General features: G+C 39.9%; 1 protein-coding gene across 3 annotated transcripts in view; it reads right to left on the bottom strand.

Moving 5' to 3' along the window:
- Positions 1-15596, bottom strand: part of LOC146854879 (sodium- and chloride-dependent betaine transporter-like) — an 898269-nt gene that overhangs the window by 71406 nt on the left and 811267 nt on the right. For all 3 annotated transcript variants that reach the window (XM_085652289.1, XM_085652287.1, XM_085652288.1), the window contains exon 12: positions 5124-5226. In XM_085652289.1, coding sequence (XP_085508415.1) covers positions 5124-5226 — 103 coding nt within the window. The remainder of the gene's footprint in view (positions 1-5123; positions 5227-15596) is intronic.

Here is a 15596-nt window from a genome sequence, read left to right as displayed (position 1 = left end):
AGCCACCTGAGTCGTGCCCCTTCAGCAGAGCACATTCCTATGGGTCTGAAAGACCCATACACTAATGTGTTCAACAATATGGTTTCTTCCCAATCTTCAGAAGTACCAGTTGTCACCTTCACAAGATCAGATACTCATTGAAGCATGCTTCAGAACAGAGCTGAATAGTAAGTTTTTCCCAGAGATAAGAACATTGCATCTTAGTGTACTGTTGTCTTTTCTACTGGAGATGTAATGTGCTCCAGTTCACCTGTAGTTTAAATTTCAAGGTCACATGGCAGCATATGTAGTCATAATACCGTGAGCAAGGCTTTATCCACACCCAATATGGGTTCATCTGCATTTTTACTGGATACCCGTGTTAGACAACTTCCAGACAGTGGGTCTGATTCACCAAGGTAAACGTAGCCCAAAAGTCTACGTTTAGACATAAAGTTTCACTTTACTACTATTAAAGTTAGACTTTTGGTCTAAGTTTAGACCAAAAATCTAATTTTACTACTACTAAAGTTAGACTTTTGGTCTAAGTTTAGACTAAAAGGCTAACTTTAGTAGTAGTAAAGTTAGACTTTTGGTCTAAACTTGGACTTCAGGTCTAAACTTAAACTTTTGGTCTAAGTTTACCTTTGTGAATCAGGCTCAGTGATTCCAGTGATTCACAAATTGAGAGACTCCTTGCTGTGGTAGTTGAATCCTCTGTCCTTTTACACAAGAATTCTCCTTCAGAAGGACCCCCCAGTGGTAACAACAACAGGTGCCAGCTCCTTTGGCAGGGAAGCAATTCAAAACTTTGTATAGTCAAGCACAATGGAGTTTTATAGAGAGTAGCCATACTTTCAATTGGAGGGTGCTGTCAAGCTGTTAGAAGGGCTCAACAGCTTTTTCTATCATACACCGTACACCAATATGTTTTGATGTAAATGCACCAGACACTAACAGTTGTATACCTAAACCACCAAGGGGAATGCATTCCCAATCATTAGTTCTGGTGTTAAGTCATCTGTGTACCTAAGCACAACTGCATCTCCTGTTTCTCCCTGCAATTCACATTAGGAAAATGGACCATACTCAAACAGAACAGTTGAGCAGGATTTCTTCCTACCTCTCAAGATCTTTCTCTTCACCTTTGCTCCACTCTCCTGATTCTGCTACTGGTATCCGGTGATTGGCATCTTGGATATGGATGCATTGGCAGTAATATGGTCGTAGAAGCTGCTTTATGCCTTCACCCTGTTTCCTCTAATTAATACGTTACTCACCTGGATCATGGAAGAATAGATTGAGGTCATTGTGGTAGTCCCATTTTGGCCAGGAAGGAGTTGTTTCACCCTCTTCAAAATATCTGCTAACTCACCCTCCTAGGAGACAACTGTTAGTATCACCTCCAGTACATCATCCCGTGCGTCCTATCCCAGGAAGATACGCTCTATGGTCTGAAGACTGAAAGGACGCAGTTACAAAGAATAGGGTTGCCACAACATCTAGCAACCCTTACTCTGCAGTGCTGCGAACCAACTACTCCTAATGCTTATGGTCCATGGGTCTACAGGTGCCATTTTTAAAGCACAAGCTTTCTGAGGCATCATGGAACTGAAAATAGCTACACAAACCTACCACATCAGCATCATACTCTCACAAAATAGAAAAAAAGAGGTATTTAAAATGTTCTTGATCTTAGGACTCTGCACACTTTACCACTGCTGAACTGTGGTAAAGTGCTTGCACTCTTTCTTCCAAATATAGAAAATTGTCCAACACGGAGTAAAGGGTACTACATGTACCCAGGGGCTATGGATTAAAGGGTACTAGTGGACTGCAGCACTCATTCTGCCAACCACTAAAGTAGTACTATAAAATATGACTCAAGACAGTCACTGCAGCCCATAGTGCAGTTTTAAAACCTTCCTTTTTAAAGTGTATAAGTCATCCCAAAGGCATCCTCTACAGACTCACAGGACAAGGTGCATAGTATTTAAAAAGTAGAGCATGTGTATTCAGTTCTGCATGTTCTGGCAGTGAAAAACTCCCAAAGTAGTTTTTCATCACAGTCAGGCTAGCTCTCCCATAGACAAACACTGGGTTACATTTTTACTGTTAATAAGTGATAACTTCAGTTTTGGAGCAGATAGAGAAATACTTGTTCCGCTCATTTAAATTGTAATTTATAATCCTTTTTAATTGCAAAGTTGGATTTTAGATTACTATTCTGAAACCGCCTCTTTTAGAAAGCTGTCATTTGTCTGCTTAAACCAAATGTGTCTTTATGCCAGTTTCCAGGGTCACAGGGCTGTTATTGGCTCTCCTGTGGTGTTCTGTGTAGTCCTTCAAGACATAGGGACAAAAGAGCCTTGAATGCGGTAAGGGTGTCTCTCTCTTTAGAAGAATCGCCTGGGGGGTCATACTCAGCCATTTCTGAGTTTCAAAGGATAGCCCAAGGGCTGTACCCAACCCCTATGTAACTTCTTAAGATGCCTCCTCTGTCACTGGAAAATGCAACCCACACCTGTGCCTGTCTGCCCTTTTTTTTTTACCCTAGACAGATTGGAGCCAGACCCAAGGGAAGGGGAATCACTGACCAGAATGAGTTTAGGGTTAGACAAAGGGGCTATCCCCCACACACAGACAGGCACTGGTATAAGAGTGGCAGCCTCAGAACCCCTCATCAGAACACCACTGATCCTAAGGAGCCCCGGGAGAAACACTGCCCTGATCTCTGAAGCCTGACAGACGTCTTGACATGCATATGTTGAGCCCAGGATTCCAGAAGTGACTCCAAGGGCCAGGAGGCTGACCTCCTGTTTGAACTACAGGGACACACCAAGCTTCAAGAGGTCTTTCCTGCAATTGTCCAGCTGACCAGCACCAACTGGACCTGCCTGGACCCTGCTACTGGCCTTCGCTGTATTGAGTCCTGACCACCAAGAGCTGCCCTCCCAGTCCTAGACCATTGGCTGGTGTCAGAGTGTCCAACCTAAAAGCTGCAAGAACTGGACTCTAGGTGCAAATCCCGAGGTTTCTATGCTCTTCATGTAAAAAAAAGAGCCATACAGGTCTTGTTGCAAACGTGAGCGGACTTCACTGAGGCCAACGCAGGACCTGCATCAGACTGCTTGCGCAACCATCCCAGCTGCAGACGAAGGACTTAACCTACATGGTGCTCTTCGCTTCATCCACAACCACCCGCATGTCCTGCCAATGCAAAACTCTGACTGGTGACTAGCTCTTCATGGCAAAATGACCTCCTCATGGTCCTCTGTCAACATGAAGCTCTGCCGGAAGCTCCTTGTGTGACACTTGACTGAGTTAGAAGATTAACATGATGGTAACTTTTTTGACAGCAAAAACAGCAGCTCGCAGAATTGGTAAACTGGGTGCTCTTATGTGTATGGCTCCTTTTTTTCTCCATTCAAAAGGATGATGTTGTTTTTTGAATTAATCCAACTTTAATTCTGAAGGAGAACTATACATAAGGATCAGGAAACAGAACTTCCATATTCAAATTCTCGTACTGGCTGCAAAGTGAGCTCTTCTGATATATTTAGAAAGGCCATGTTAGTTCACATTTTCGGACTATTTTTTATGCCTTTTGCTACAGCTGGCCGAGGTCGGAAAGCTTCTGTGCAAATCAGCAAACACTATCGGTCTGCCATTGTTGTAGTCTTTTTTTTTCCAAAGTCCCTCTTCCAGTTAGTCTTCAAAGTAGATCTATCATACATTTTGATACTTCATGGGCAGATGTTTGAGGGATTTTAATAGAATAGATATGCAGACCTGACACCTGGAATTCTTCTTAAAGGTTTGCCTGTCATTATAGATTTCAAAGGTAAGAAAAGGAAAGCAAAAATGTTTGGTGTAGGTGTGCTCAGTACTGTCTTACCAAAATTTGATACTGAATTAATAAATCAATGGGTGAAAGGTTTACGTTTGTTTGAAGCTTAAACATCATTACCAATATATTGTACGCTCTTGAATATATCTAAAGTCAGAAACATACCTAATGTAAGCAAATTCACACAAGAGGATCTATAAGGGTAGATCTTCAGAGACCTCCAGCATCTCTATTCGCACTCTCAAAAAGCACATGATTTTGAAGTTAGGCCTGTTACTAGCTGACCCAAAATAACTATTATGCTCTTCTTGTATGCCCTTGAGAGACATAAAATACAATTGCACTGATTTCTAGTAACATCTTGAGCCCACTTGGGATTAAATGCATTATTTATATTGAGAGCCCATGATATGCACCTTCAGATTATATCGCATCATGCTTACAGTTCTTACTTAAAGGCTGGCTTCATCAGGCCGACTACATAAGCCTCTATCTACTTTCTTACATATAAAGACAAATGTCTCTACCAACTCATCCGAATATACTGGGAAACTTGTTCTGCTCAAGATGCAACCAGTGTGGCAGTAAATGTCCCTAACTCCCAGAGGTCTGAGGAACACCCTCCGAGCACCCTCTGTAATCTTTAAGGGACTTATTACAAATTGTGGGGATACCTGGGGAGTATGGTATTAGAACACAGTAGCTTAATTGTCATCTGGCACGACTATTGTGTTCTAAAGATCATTTACAAAAGTATCACACATTGGAATTCAAAACATCTACACTCAATGGAGCAATATTTTGTAAATAATATTTAGTCCTAGAGATCTATGTCAGACAAACTTTTTGTTATCTCTTCTGATGTGCATACCATTTAGGAATGGAGATTAACAAGATGCCCCTGGAATGAAGCAAGTCATTTCCCTTCTAGGTCAAGCAATGAGCCCTTTTCCACTACATCTACCTCTTCAGCATCCACTACAACACATGATAAATTGAAGTGGGGTTTGGTGCAGATCAGGGGCCAAGTGTTAGAGCTGGGGCAGGAGGAGATCCCAGCAAGGTATGGCGGTGTGAGGGGACAGAGTTTTCTGCCTCACCCCTTCACAGGGATACCACTCTGATCTACTTGTAACAAAGTATGGTCTAAGGAATGAAATTAGTACATCCTAAACCCACTAGTTCAACCAATTCAGAAGGACCCCAGTTCATATCTGCGAGACTCCAGCACTTCTGGAAATGTCCATTATTCCATACATGTTGCCTCTACAGCAATGTGATACATTTTACTCACCATATACCCAGGCGATGCAGACAGATTCAAAAATGGCAACAAACAGCAAGCAAGTGCCACTGGCTGCATAATAATCGAACAGCTGGAAGATGTACATCCCACCCTACAGAGGAAGAAAAACACATAGAGTGGTTGAAGCAGCAGCTTGAAATAAGCAGTTGCAAAGCCAACAGTTCTTGGCCATTAACCTTTTGTCAATGCTCTTTTTGATCTTAGATGCAAGCCACAACTTCTCTGGAATCTGTGGTGGCCATCTTTGAAGAGTTTGTGTAACATAACAAAATGCATTCGAAAAATGACTACTCGGATCCTCATGCACCCTTGGCTGCAATATTTGAATGTATTTTGTACCTTTTTTGCAAATATAATTCAAAGATGGACACAATGAATGTGTGCACATCTGCAGTGGTGAAATCTGAATGAGATTTGTTAAAAGAAATACAAACCTTGTCAAGATGTGTGCTGCACATAGATGCACCTGAGCACACTCAAAACTATGACTCAAAAATATTTTTGAGATGGCAATTTTTCTAAAAAAGGCGACTTTGAAGCACAAAAAAATGCAAAGGGGGGAAAAGGATTTACATAAAGGAGGAGAATCATGGCAACAGGGAGAGATTATAAACCCTCACTACAAATAAGGTCTGGCATGATCAGTGGAAAGATGCATTAACCACTTAAAACACTGTGAAACTAAAATACTTCTGGGCAGGACAAACGAAATATTAGGGAGGCAAGCCACTGAATCAGATGTGAGTAGAACAATACAACTATCGGTCTGCCTATATACAGCTAAATCTGCCTGTAGTCAAGGCCTAAATATGGACACCTGATTTTGTACATAATCGAGATTGTGAACTATTTTAAAAACAGCCTTCTTTGACAATATGTGAAATTTAACAGGTCGGGTTAAACCTATGCATGGGTGGGACATGCGGAGTGGAATTCCGCAGAGTTACAAAAAAACTCCGCAAGATTCTGCAGAATTCCGTGAAGGGGTGGAAAATGGCACGTCACGCTGCTAGTGCTGTTACTAAGCACCGGGAGCCTGTTCCGCATGGCAAAATCAGCACTACGCAGCTTCTCGTGTTGATTTTGCTGCCGCTTGTGTAGAATTCCTACTTGAGTGTCAGCTTTCAGGCCATAAAAGGCCACGACCTAATGTGACCACCTGCTTTGGATAAATCTGGCTGGGTTCCCTCCTAGCAACCGAAAATTGTTCTAGGAGATGCACAGTCTTGCTTGTAAACTTACTGTTAGAGCTCCACGCATTAAAAAAAACTCCCCCACCACGCAATGGTTGGCAGAATTTTACTCGAACCTCGCGTTAAGAGCATAACGCAGAGTGGCCAAAACTCTACATACTCCACAGGCAAGGGCAGATATATTGTCGACCCCTGGTTGGACTGAGAAAACCTTTGACTTCAGCAGTACTTACTACTTATTAAGTTCTGTAACAATTGTCAATGCCTTCCTTCCTCAAGGCATCTTTCCTGAAGCTTACAAGACAGTCCAGATACTCTAACTCCTTATGAAACCTGCAATAGATCATGATGAACTCACCAACTACCAGCCCAGCACTCACCTACTATTCATCAGTAGAATGATACAAAAGGCAGTGTATGTTTAACTCCAAGTTCATATCAGTCCTATCCATCTCCTACACAACTACTAGTCTGGCTTCAGATCACACTGGCACATGGAGGCTGCCATCTTACACATCAAACATGATGTCTGCAGACCACAGATGAAGATGACCCCTTCCTCCTGATATTGTTGGCTCTATCAGCTGACATTGACACAGTCAACCATTCAACCCTCATACGCACCCTGGAGTTTCAAATGGTAATCACAGGCAATGTCCTTCACTGGTTCTTCTCCTATCTTTCCAACCTATCCCAGTTTGTTCCTATGGGCACCTTGAAGTCCCAAAAAATGCCTACTACCTGCAGAGTTCCACAGGGTTCCATACGGTCTACTGTCATCTTCAACCTATACATTGATTCACTTGGTGACCTACACACATATAACAACATCATGGTTCACAAATATGCAGATGATACACAACTCGGTTTGATAGTATCTTCTGCTTCGAAATCCACCACCTCAGATACTGCCTGCATATCATCCACACCTGGATGTCAACAACTACCCAAAGCTCAGCCCAACCAAGACAGAAATGCTGTTATTTGCCAAAAATAACAAACATGGCATAGGACAAACCTGGCTCAATGACATAAACCTTCACAGCTTCAAACCCAAATGTTCACTGAATGGCAAGTAAATTAGATTCACCCTCGATAGCAAACTCACCCTTATGGAACACATTGCCAACCAAAAACAAAGACAGACATGTGCCAGCCCTCTCTTCTAAAGAAAGTGAAACTGTTTCTTCCAGAAGGTGACTTCAGAACTGCTGATCAAGTCCTCATACTCCCACATTGGATGGTGGTTACACCCTGCTCCATGACTTCCCATACTCCACACTGACACTCCTCCCTTAAGGGCATCCTTCATGTCGGAGTGCATATCATCCATAGCCTGAAGAAATATGATCAAATCATCTCCATCCTGATGGAACCTCATTGGCTCCACTTGCCAGCCCGCATCAGTTCCACAACCAACAACATAATTTACAAAGTCATCATGCCCAACACCTCAGCTTATCTTCCAGGAAGCCCACCATCTCTGGTGGTTCTTGGTGACACACCCACAGTGAAGACTAAGAAGGTAAAAGAGGAAAGAAAAGAAAAGAAGGCAGGAGGTCTATTCCATCTATACACTCAGGAACTGGAATATTATCTCCATTTCCATCAGAATTGTCCTAACACTGCTTTGATTTAGAAAAGAGTTGAAGACTCACCACTTCACAATGCATTCATTGTCCACATTCCAGCAACCTCTCTTACTACTAATTGACTTTATGCTTATTGTTGACCCTGTACAGCACTCTGCTGCCTTTTGACTAGATTTGCTCAATGGAAATACCACCTAAATACATAAATATATTGACACAAACAATTATTCACTTTGATATGAAAATTAGGATGCATTTAATATTACAAGTTGATATAATTAATATTTTCATGAATTGTTCTATTATTAATAGTATTATCTATCCATATTTATTTTTAAAACTATCACTAATGCCATATGATATTATCAGTATGAAATCAAACAGAATATTCATCACTACCTAGAAACTGGTGTTCATGTATCCACCATTTGGTTAGGTAGAAAGAGAGTAAAGTAGTACATTTCTATTTGTAATAACTGTGTTGTATGCATACTGCAGAAAATACACTACTACATAAAGATATTTTATGCTACTCTGTTGTTTCTGAAGAGAAAATAGGTGTGTGCAATAAACTGCGTGTTAGACCTGTCATCCTTGGTGTGGCCTTCCCCCAAACATTTAGCATTTGCTCCTTCGGTTTTCTGAATTTAGTTTTTGTAGGCATTATGACTCTGTGCACTTTGCCTCTGCTAACTAGTGCTTAAGTGCCTGTGATCTCTCCTTAAAACATTGTACAATTGGCTTACACTTGATTGGCATATTTTATTTAATTATAGGTCACTAGTATATGGTACTACATGTATCCAGGTCCTGCAAATTAAAAGCTACTACTGGGCTGGCAGCACTCATTGTGCTACTCACTTAAGTAGCATTTTTAAACATGCCTCACGCTTGCCATTGCAACCTTCAGTGCAGTTTTAAAACTGCCAATTCGACCTGACAAAGTAAACCTTTTGCCAGCCTAATTCTTCTTAAAACAAGTCACAACTAAGGCAGACCCTAATCAGCCCATAGTACAAGGTGCATGGTATTTTAAAGTAGGATATATGTTTTAAGCGTTACAATGTTATAGTAGTGAAAAAATCTTTTTGTGTCATACCCATTTGATGTCTGTAGGCTGTGTCCTGGTTCACTTGACTGTTAATAGCTTGGCAGTTGGTCTTTGTGTATTCCTTTCAGATAGCGAGACAAAGGGCAACTGGGTGTTGGCAGGATGGGTCATCGTGTTAAGATGGATGGGGCAGAGCTGTTCCCTGCTCCATTTACATTTCAAAAGGATGTCTCCAGTAGACACACAAAGTAATCTGACACCAGTCTTTTGTTACCTTGACAGGGAAAGACCCAGGTGTGAAGGTAACCAGGATGTCACCGCCACTTCAAAGGCTGACACCAGGTCTAAGCACTGGACCTCTTGAACCACCACTTCACCACACTCATGGACATGTGGACATTACACACAATCGAATCTGTGCTCCTGTAAAGTGCTTCAATACCCCTGGGCTGCGTTTGAGCTATATAACACTGCAAACAATACTAAAATAAAGTGCATATCACAATTGTAACAATAGAGAGGTCAGGTCCACTCTTGTGACAATCTGTTTCCTTAAATGTTCCAATTTTTAAGGTGTCTGGTTCATATTGGCTAACAGCTGCTGCTTTCTAGCGTACTACTGTATCCCTCAATTTGACGTTGACTATGGACTTGGCAGACAGGGGTTTTTTTAGGACGTCTATGATACAGTGTATCAAGTAACGACACATTGTTTTAAGCATAAATTCATAACTTCCCACTGGTAGCGGATAAAATAACGTGAAAGGCATACATAAGTATTAGTAACACAAACAAGATTTGATGTTTATTCAGCATGATGTTGTTTTGTAAATCTTTACAAGAAGTTATTTTAAAATGGACCTAAAAATCTACCCCCCTCCATAGCTAAAATGCAAATACAGGTCTCAGGATCCCTTTGCTTTTAAAAATGAGATTGATACAAATATTCATGGGGTAAGTAACAACTTTGGAAACTAAAATCTTTTTACCTTGCCCAGCAAAATTATTTGTCTGAACGGGCAGCAGGATAGTCCTATTGGCTCCAAGCCAGGCTTGGTCCTCTCCCACTGCTCTGTCTAAACATATGAAAACCATCTGGCATAGAAAGCTGAAATCCACGGCACCAAGTAAACCTAAGCGTTATGGAATCTTGGAATTAAAGAGAATGACATATGTTAATCTGTGCACTTGGTGGGGTCACTTTGTTTTAAAAGTGGGTACAGAATGTTTTAGGGATAGCTTACCTTATTTTTTTAGGCTTATAATATGCACTAAAGTGAACTCAACCATATAGTGGCTTGTTGAAGGCCATTTTATTTGTAACAGTACTGGACCCTGAAAGCATTTCCATAGATAAGAACAGACAGCCTCTTCTGATGGATCAGTCTTTGCTGGACAGAACCTAATAACCAGGGTGGACATCCTGCCCCAAGCTCATTTATAGACTTCTGTGATTAGCAGGGCACTTTGCCTGCAGATTTGCTCTCCTTGTCTGCTGTAATAGACACAATCTCCTGGAAGTCTCTGCAGTTGGATTTTTATGTCACTCCAAATACCGTAAACAGAGTAACCTCAAGAAGTCCACAGTTGAAGATGATTTGAAACCCATGTTTCTGATGAACCTTGGCCTAATCCATTATCTCTATACAATTGTAAATTCTATAAAGTCAGATTACCTTTTGCCAAGACCCCACTTAAAAGTTCCATGTATACCCTTAGGTAATTTTGTCTTCCATTTTTCCACCATTTTCACTTTTTTCTATTGAGTTTCACTGAAAGTTTTAATTCAAACTGTTGCTCATGTTGACTTTCCCATGTGCCTTATGCCTCAGAATAATTGATAGTCAGTCAGTACTATATTGTTCAGTTTTCTGCTTGATGTTATTATGTCACTCTGCTTGAGTTGCTGTTTCCATGTAGCTCGTCTTTCTGCCCAAAACAATCAAGGAGAGAGTGTTTACCACTCTTATCTTTTGATCTCCTAGCAAAATGTTTTACAGCCATTATGGAGTTTTCAGCATGTTTCATTAACATTACCTATTGTTTTTTAATTAGGTTTCATTGCTGTTTCATTGTTGTTTCTCCATTTACAAGTCTTATAATGGTTGTGATGGACATGTTATTGCTTGTTTAAAATGTATTTTGGGTCCTATTGACATCTGTGAACATCATTAAAGAGTCTTAATTTGTTTTTGTAGTGTGTATATTGATAGCATACATAATCTTATGTGGTCTGCATTCGAGAAGTTGAGGCACACAAACTGTGTTTGTTTTGTGTCCAAATTTCCCAAATCTCTGCTTATGTTTCTTTAACACACCATAAATTGGAGTCCGGGTGTGCACTTGGTGCAGGGCCAGGTCCTCCTTTAGGGCGGAGGAGTGTCGCCCCACTGCTTTCTCACAGTGCGAGAAGCAGAAACATAAAATGGTATTTTAAATTCTATTTTATGTTTCTGCTTCTCTAGCTTTGAGGAAGCAGAATGGTATGCTTGGTTGGTGGCGGGCAGGTCGGGGAGGAGTGGCTTGCTCAATGTTGTAGGCCCTGACCGGTTTGATCGGCCCTCTGGGTGCAACCAAACCAGTCATGCACACTCTGCATTTCCCTATGTAGGCTGCGTGCAGCCTACATAGAGAAAATGGCCTCCTTAGAGGCGCCCGGCCGGGCGCCGTCCGCACCAATCACAATGCTGCCATTGCAGCATTGTGATTGCCTTAGGGTAGGGGAGGGAGGATGCCTGCTTCCTGCCAGAGGTAGGAGAACAGGAAAGCAGCAGGAAAACACGGGCGCAGGACCCGGCCAGGAGCGGAGGTGGCACGGAAGCCGGTAAGGAAAGTTTTTCTTTTTTAAATCCCCACGAGTGATCCTCCCACCAGCTGTCCATCCGCGAGTCATGCGAGCTGCGACTGATGTGGTGGGTGTGACAAATAGGCCTATGATGGCCTGCACTTTGCCTGCCCTCACTTTGTTGCTCGGTTGTGTGTGGTGTTCATTAACAACGTACATTGCTATCTGTATGTGTGAAAACTGGGCAAGGCTGTAGCCGTTGCACATGCAGATTTTGTAACTGCATTTAGTTTGAATATGGTCACTTTTGACCCAACATAACTCGAGGCTGAGTTTTCGCGTTAGAGATGCCATTAGGCAAGACGCCATGGGAAGAAGTCAGGAGACAGCGATGTGTTTGCCTTATAACCTTAATGGGGTTTGATTGAACCGCAGAGCATTGGGAGCTCAATATTATTTATATAATTATTGTCAGTCTAATCTGCCATTTTCTCCTACATGTATTCTAGGTTGTGTAATTGCTCCTGAGATCCTTGCACTTTCACTCTCTAAAGAGATAATCCTCTGGAGCTGTGGGCAGAGCTCTGTTCATATATAGATCCTTGTGCAGTGAAGTATCCTCAGTCCATCAAGCAAATTTGTGTTCTGGATATACCCCTCGTTGCTACCTGTTTATGTTTTTTGTGCCCTGAAGAAGGTGTGGGCAAGACTGTGTGCCCTCACTGAAACGCCTTCATCAAGTGAAGAAGTTTAAGAAATAAATTCTGTCTCTACATGTCTGTATGCAAAATAACTGAGTAGTGAAATAATTCTTCCTTTCTATGTAGGGCATACAATATGTCCCATTGTGATGTATTGTTTGTCCATGGGTTTTTGTAATATTGAATTGGTTTTTTGAGTGGTGTGCGTTTTAGGAGTGGTGTGAGTGGTATGGATGATGAGCCGAGTATCGCAAGGGGTATTTAATATGTTGTTCTAGAGCATATGGTGATTTTTTTGTACTTATGAACTTTTGGAATGCCTTGCTGTGTGATGCTTATGGATATATTTATACTGATATTATTACAATAAATAATAAATTTTTACAAGAACTATGATAATGAAATTGATGATTTAGAATGCTTTCTCTGAATCGTAGTGATAAATACATACATATGTATCCGTATACTTTGACTCTTAGATGACTTTTTAAGCATCATTGGATTATGGTGAGATATTCTGCCAACTAAATAGACCAGGCAGTTTCTTCTGTTTTGCTCTCCAACATAACTTGAGGCCTGTATGTTGTAGAGGTTACAGTTCAGCTTAATATCCATGAGCATTGGAGTATAATCAACATTTCTTTTTTTGTGTTCAAGATATTTTATTGAATTTTATGGCAGGACAATTAACCATACAAACAAGAGCACCACAATATTTCAAACTAATATTAATATGATAAATGTACCTATACAAAGACAATTGCAATGTAATATTTAAAATAAAAAGGGGATAAATAAAAAAAGTAATTACAGATACATGCTAACAGAGCTACTCGCTTCAACCTCCAAATTCTTAGATATTAACAAGTTATATACCATATTAGTTATACTTATTAATAAATATAATGCTATATAATCATCAATCGGATTCCAAAATGATTGATAAATAGATGTGTTATGAACCACACCCCAAAGAGTCAAATTAGCTCCTCTTCAAGTCAAAATTATCCATAACCACTATAAATGGAGTGTTAAGAATGAAGCATGTTTCCAATTAGTAGTAATTGACTTTAAAGCAGCAGAAACTAGAAAGTCTAGTAGTCTATTTTTTAATCAGACAAGATAGAGGAAAAGGAAATAGATTTACAAATAAGCATATCATAAGAAATGTTATCTGAGATTTTAAAGATTTTTGTAATAACACCCCAAAATTCTTCCAAAACTTAGAAACAGTATTGCAATCATATAGATTATGTCTCAATGAGCCTGGGTTCAGATTACAATGCCAATAATTTGGAGAATTTTCAGACTTTGCATTGTACTACTTTAAAGGAGTCCATAAACAATTGAATAGCATGAAAGAATTAGTTTGGTATAAATAAACAGGCACCCAGCCTGAGATATTATTCAACCATAATTTCTTCCATATATCTTGAGAAAGAGATATATCTAGCTCTTTATTTCAAAATGGGTACATTTCATTATCCCCTCTGAAAGATTTCTAATTTCTATAAAACTTTGAGTTAACATGTGAGGAAGCAGCTTTCGTTTGAATGTACATATCTAAATCAGAGGCAACATTTTGAGGAAAATTGTCAGGAAACAAATCAAGGATGGAATTGCACAAAAGTTCATATTTGAGGATTTACGAGGGAGGCAAGTGACAATTTTGTTGCAATTTATCAAAAGTTAAAAAGTATTGTTAAGATCTACATTTTTTGAGTAAATAATACCAGCCTTTATCCAACATTGCCAAACTTTTGCAGTTCAGGCAGGTTTTACCAATGGGTTATACCATAACAACATATTTGAGGTTTGTGAAAAAGGAGATTGAAAAAGAGAGTCTAAATCCTGTAGTATGAGTTTTGTAGATTTAAGAATAGAGGACCTTTTTAGTAATGTGGTAGAGTTAGACATAGTCAATAATGCAGGTAAAGGTAATGGTGATATCAATCCTTGTTCAATGAGAAACCACAAATGTGATTTATTGAACTCTGTATGACTGAACCAAAAAATAAATCTTGTTTTAAAATAAACGCTTTATGAAAATTAAAACAATCTGGCAAACCAAAACCCCCAATAAACTTTGCAATTTAATTTTTTTTATAACTTATACCGGAGGTTTTCTTATTCCAAATAAGTTTAGTTAAAAGTGTATCATAGAAAGGAGGTCAAATATTTTAGGTGCAATAACCATTTTTAAGGTTCAATTTCTCTCCACTAAGATAGATCTAAGGCGGACCACTTATACAATGTGACTTTCATTTTTTTTTTAAATTTCTTTTTACTAAACAAATGTCAGTGATAATGTACAGCATTACAGCATTCAGTATTCGGTTGTACATGTGCATCCCACCTTACATTGCAATCTACAGATTCTTTATTGCGACAATCCCAACAGATCAAAGGTCATCCCTAGTAATACCCTTTTGCAGTCTACCCCTATCTATCTAACCCCTCCCACCTTGATTGCATAACCTTCCTCAGTGATTCCTATATGTATTCCATTGTCCCCACACTTTTCCCCACTTTTTGTATTGCAGGACATTCCCAAACTATATGGAAAAAGGTCCCCATCTATTCACAACCCCGCTGACAACCCTCCGTGGGAGTGCGACCCAACTTATACATAAGTTGCCTTTCATATTTTTAAGAGTGTATTCACAATTCAATGTAATCAATTAATGGTGTGAGAACAAAGATACCAAGCTATTTAAGTTTTTCATTTGCCATATTAACCTATTGTTGGGAAGCATATCAGACGTACAATGAAGGTTCAGAGGAAAACATTCTGTTTTACTAGTGTTTAAAGTATAACTTTAAATCTGATTGTAAATTTGCATTAGATTCAATGGAGGAGGAATGGAAGAGTCAAAATTACTAATAAGAAGTCATCATCAGCTTAGCCTAAAGTTTGTATGACAAATAAACATCATTAAAAAGAAGGCCTTTCAGTAGAGTTTCTGATGGCAGTGAGTAAAGATTCATTAGCAAGGAGAAAAAGTATGTCGCACATCCCTGCCTGGTGTCTCTAAAAAGGAAAAAATGACTAGAGATTTGACTATTAATCGGAAGTCAGGTGAAAGGACCTGAATAGAGTGCTAATATCATGCAAATGAGTGAAAATGCCAAAATAAAA

Source organism: Triturus cristatus, chromosome 4_1 (assembly GCF_964204655.1).
Source record: "Triturus cristatus chromosome 4_1, aTriCri1.1, whole genome shotgun sequence".
Lineage (NCBI taxonomy): Eukaryota > Metazoa > Chordata > Amphibia > Caudata > Salamandridae > Triturus > Triturus cristatus.
Note: the sequence above shows the minus strand (reverse complement) of the source record. Positions and strands in the feature narration are given on the sequence as shown.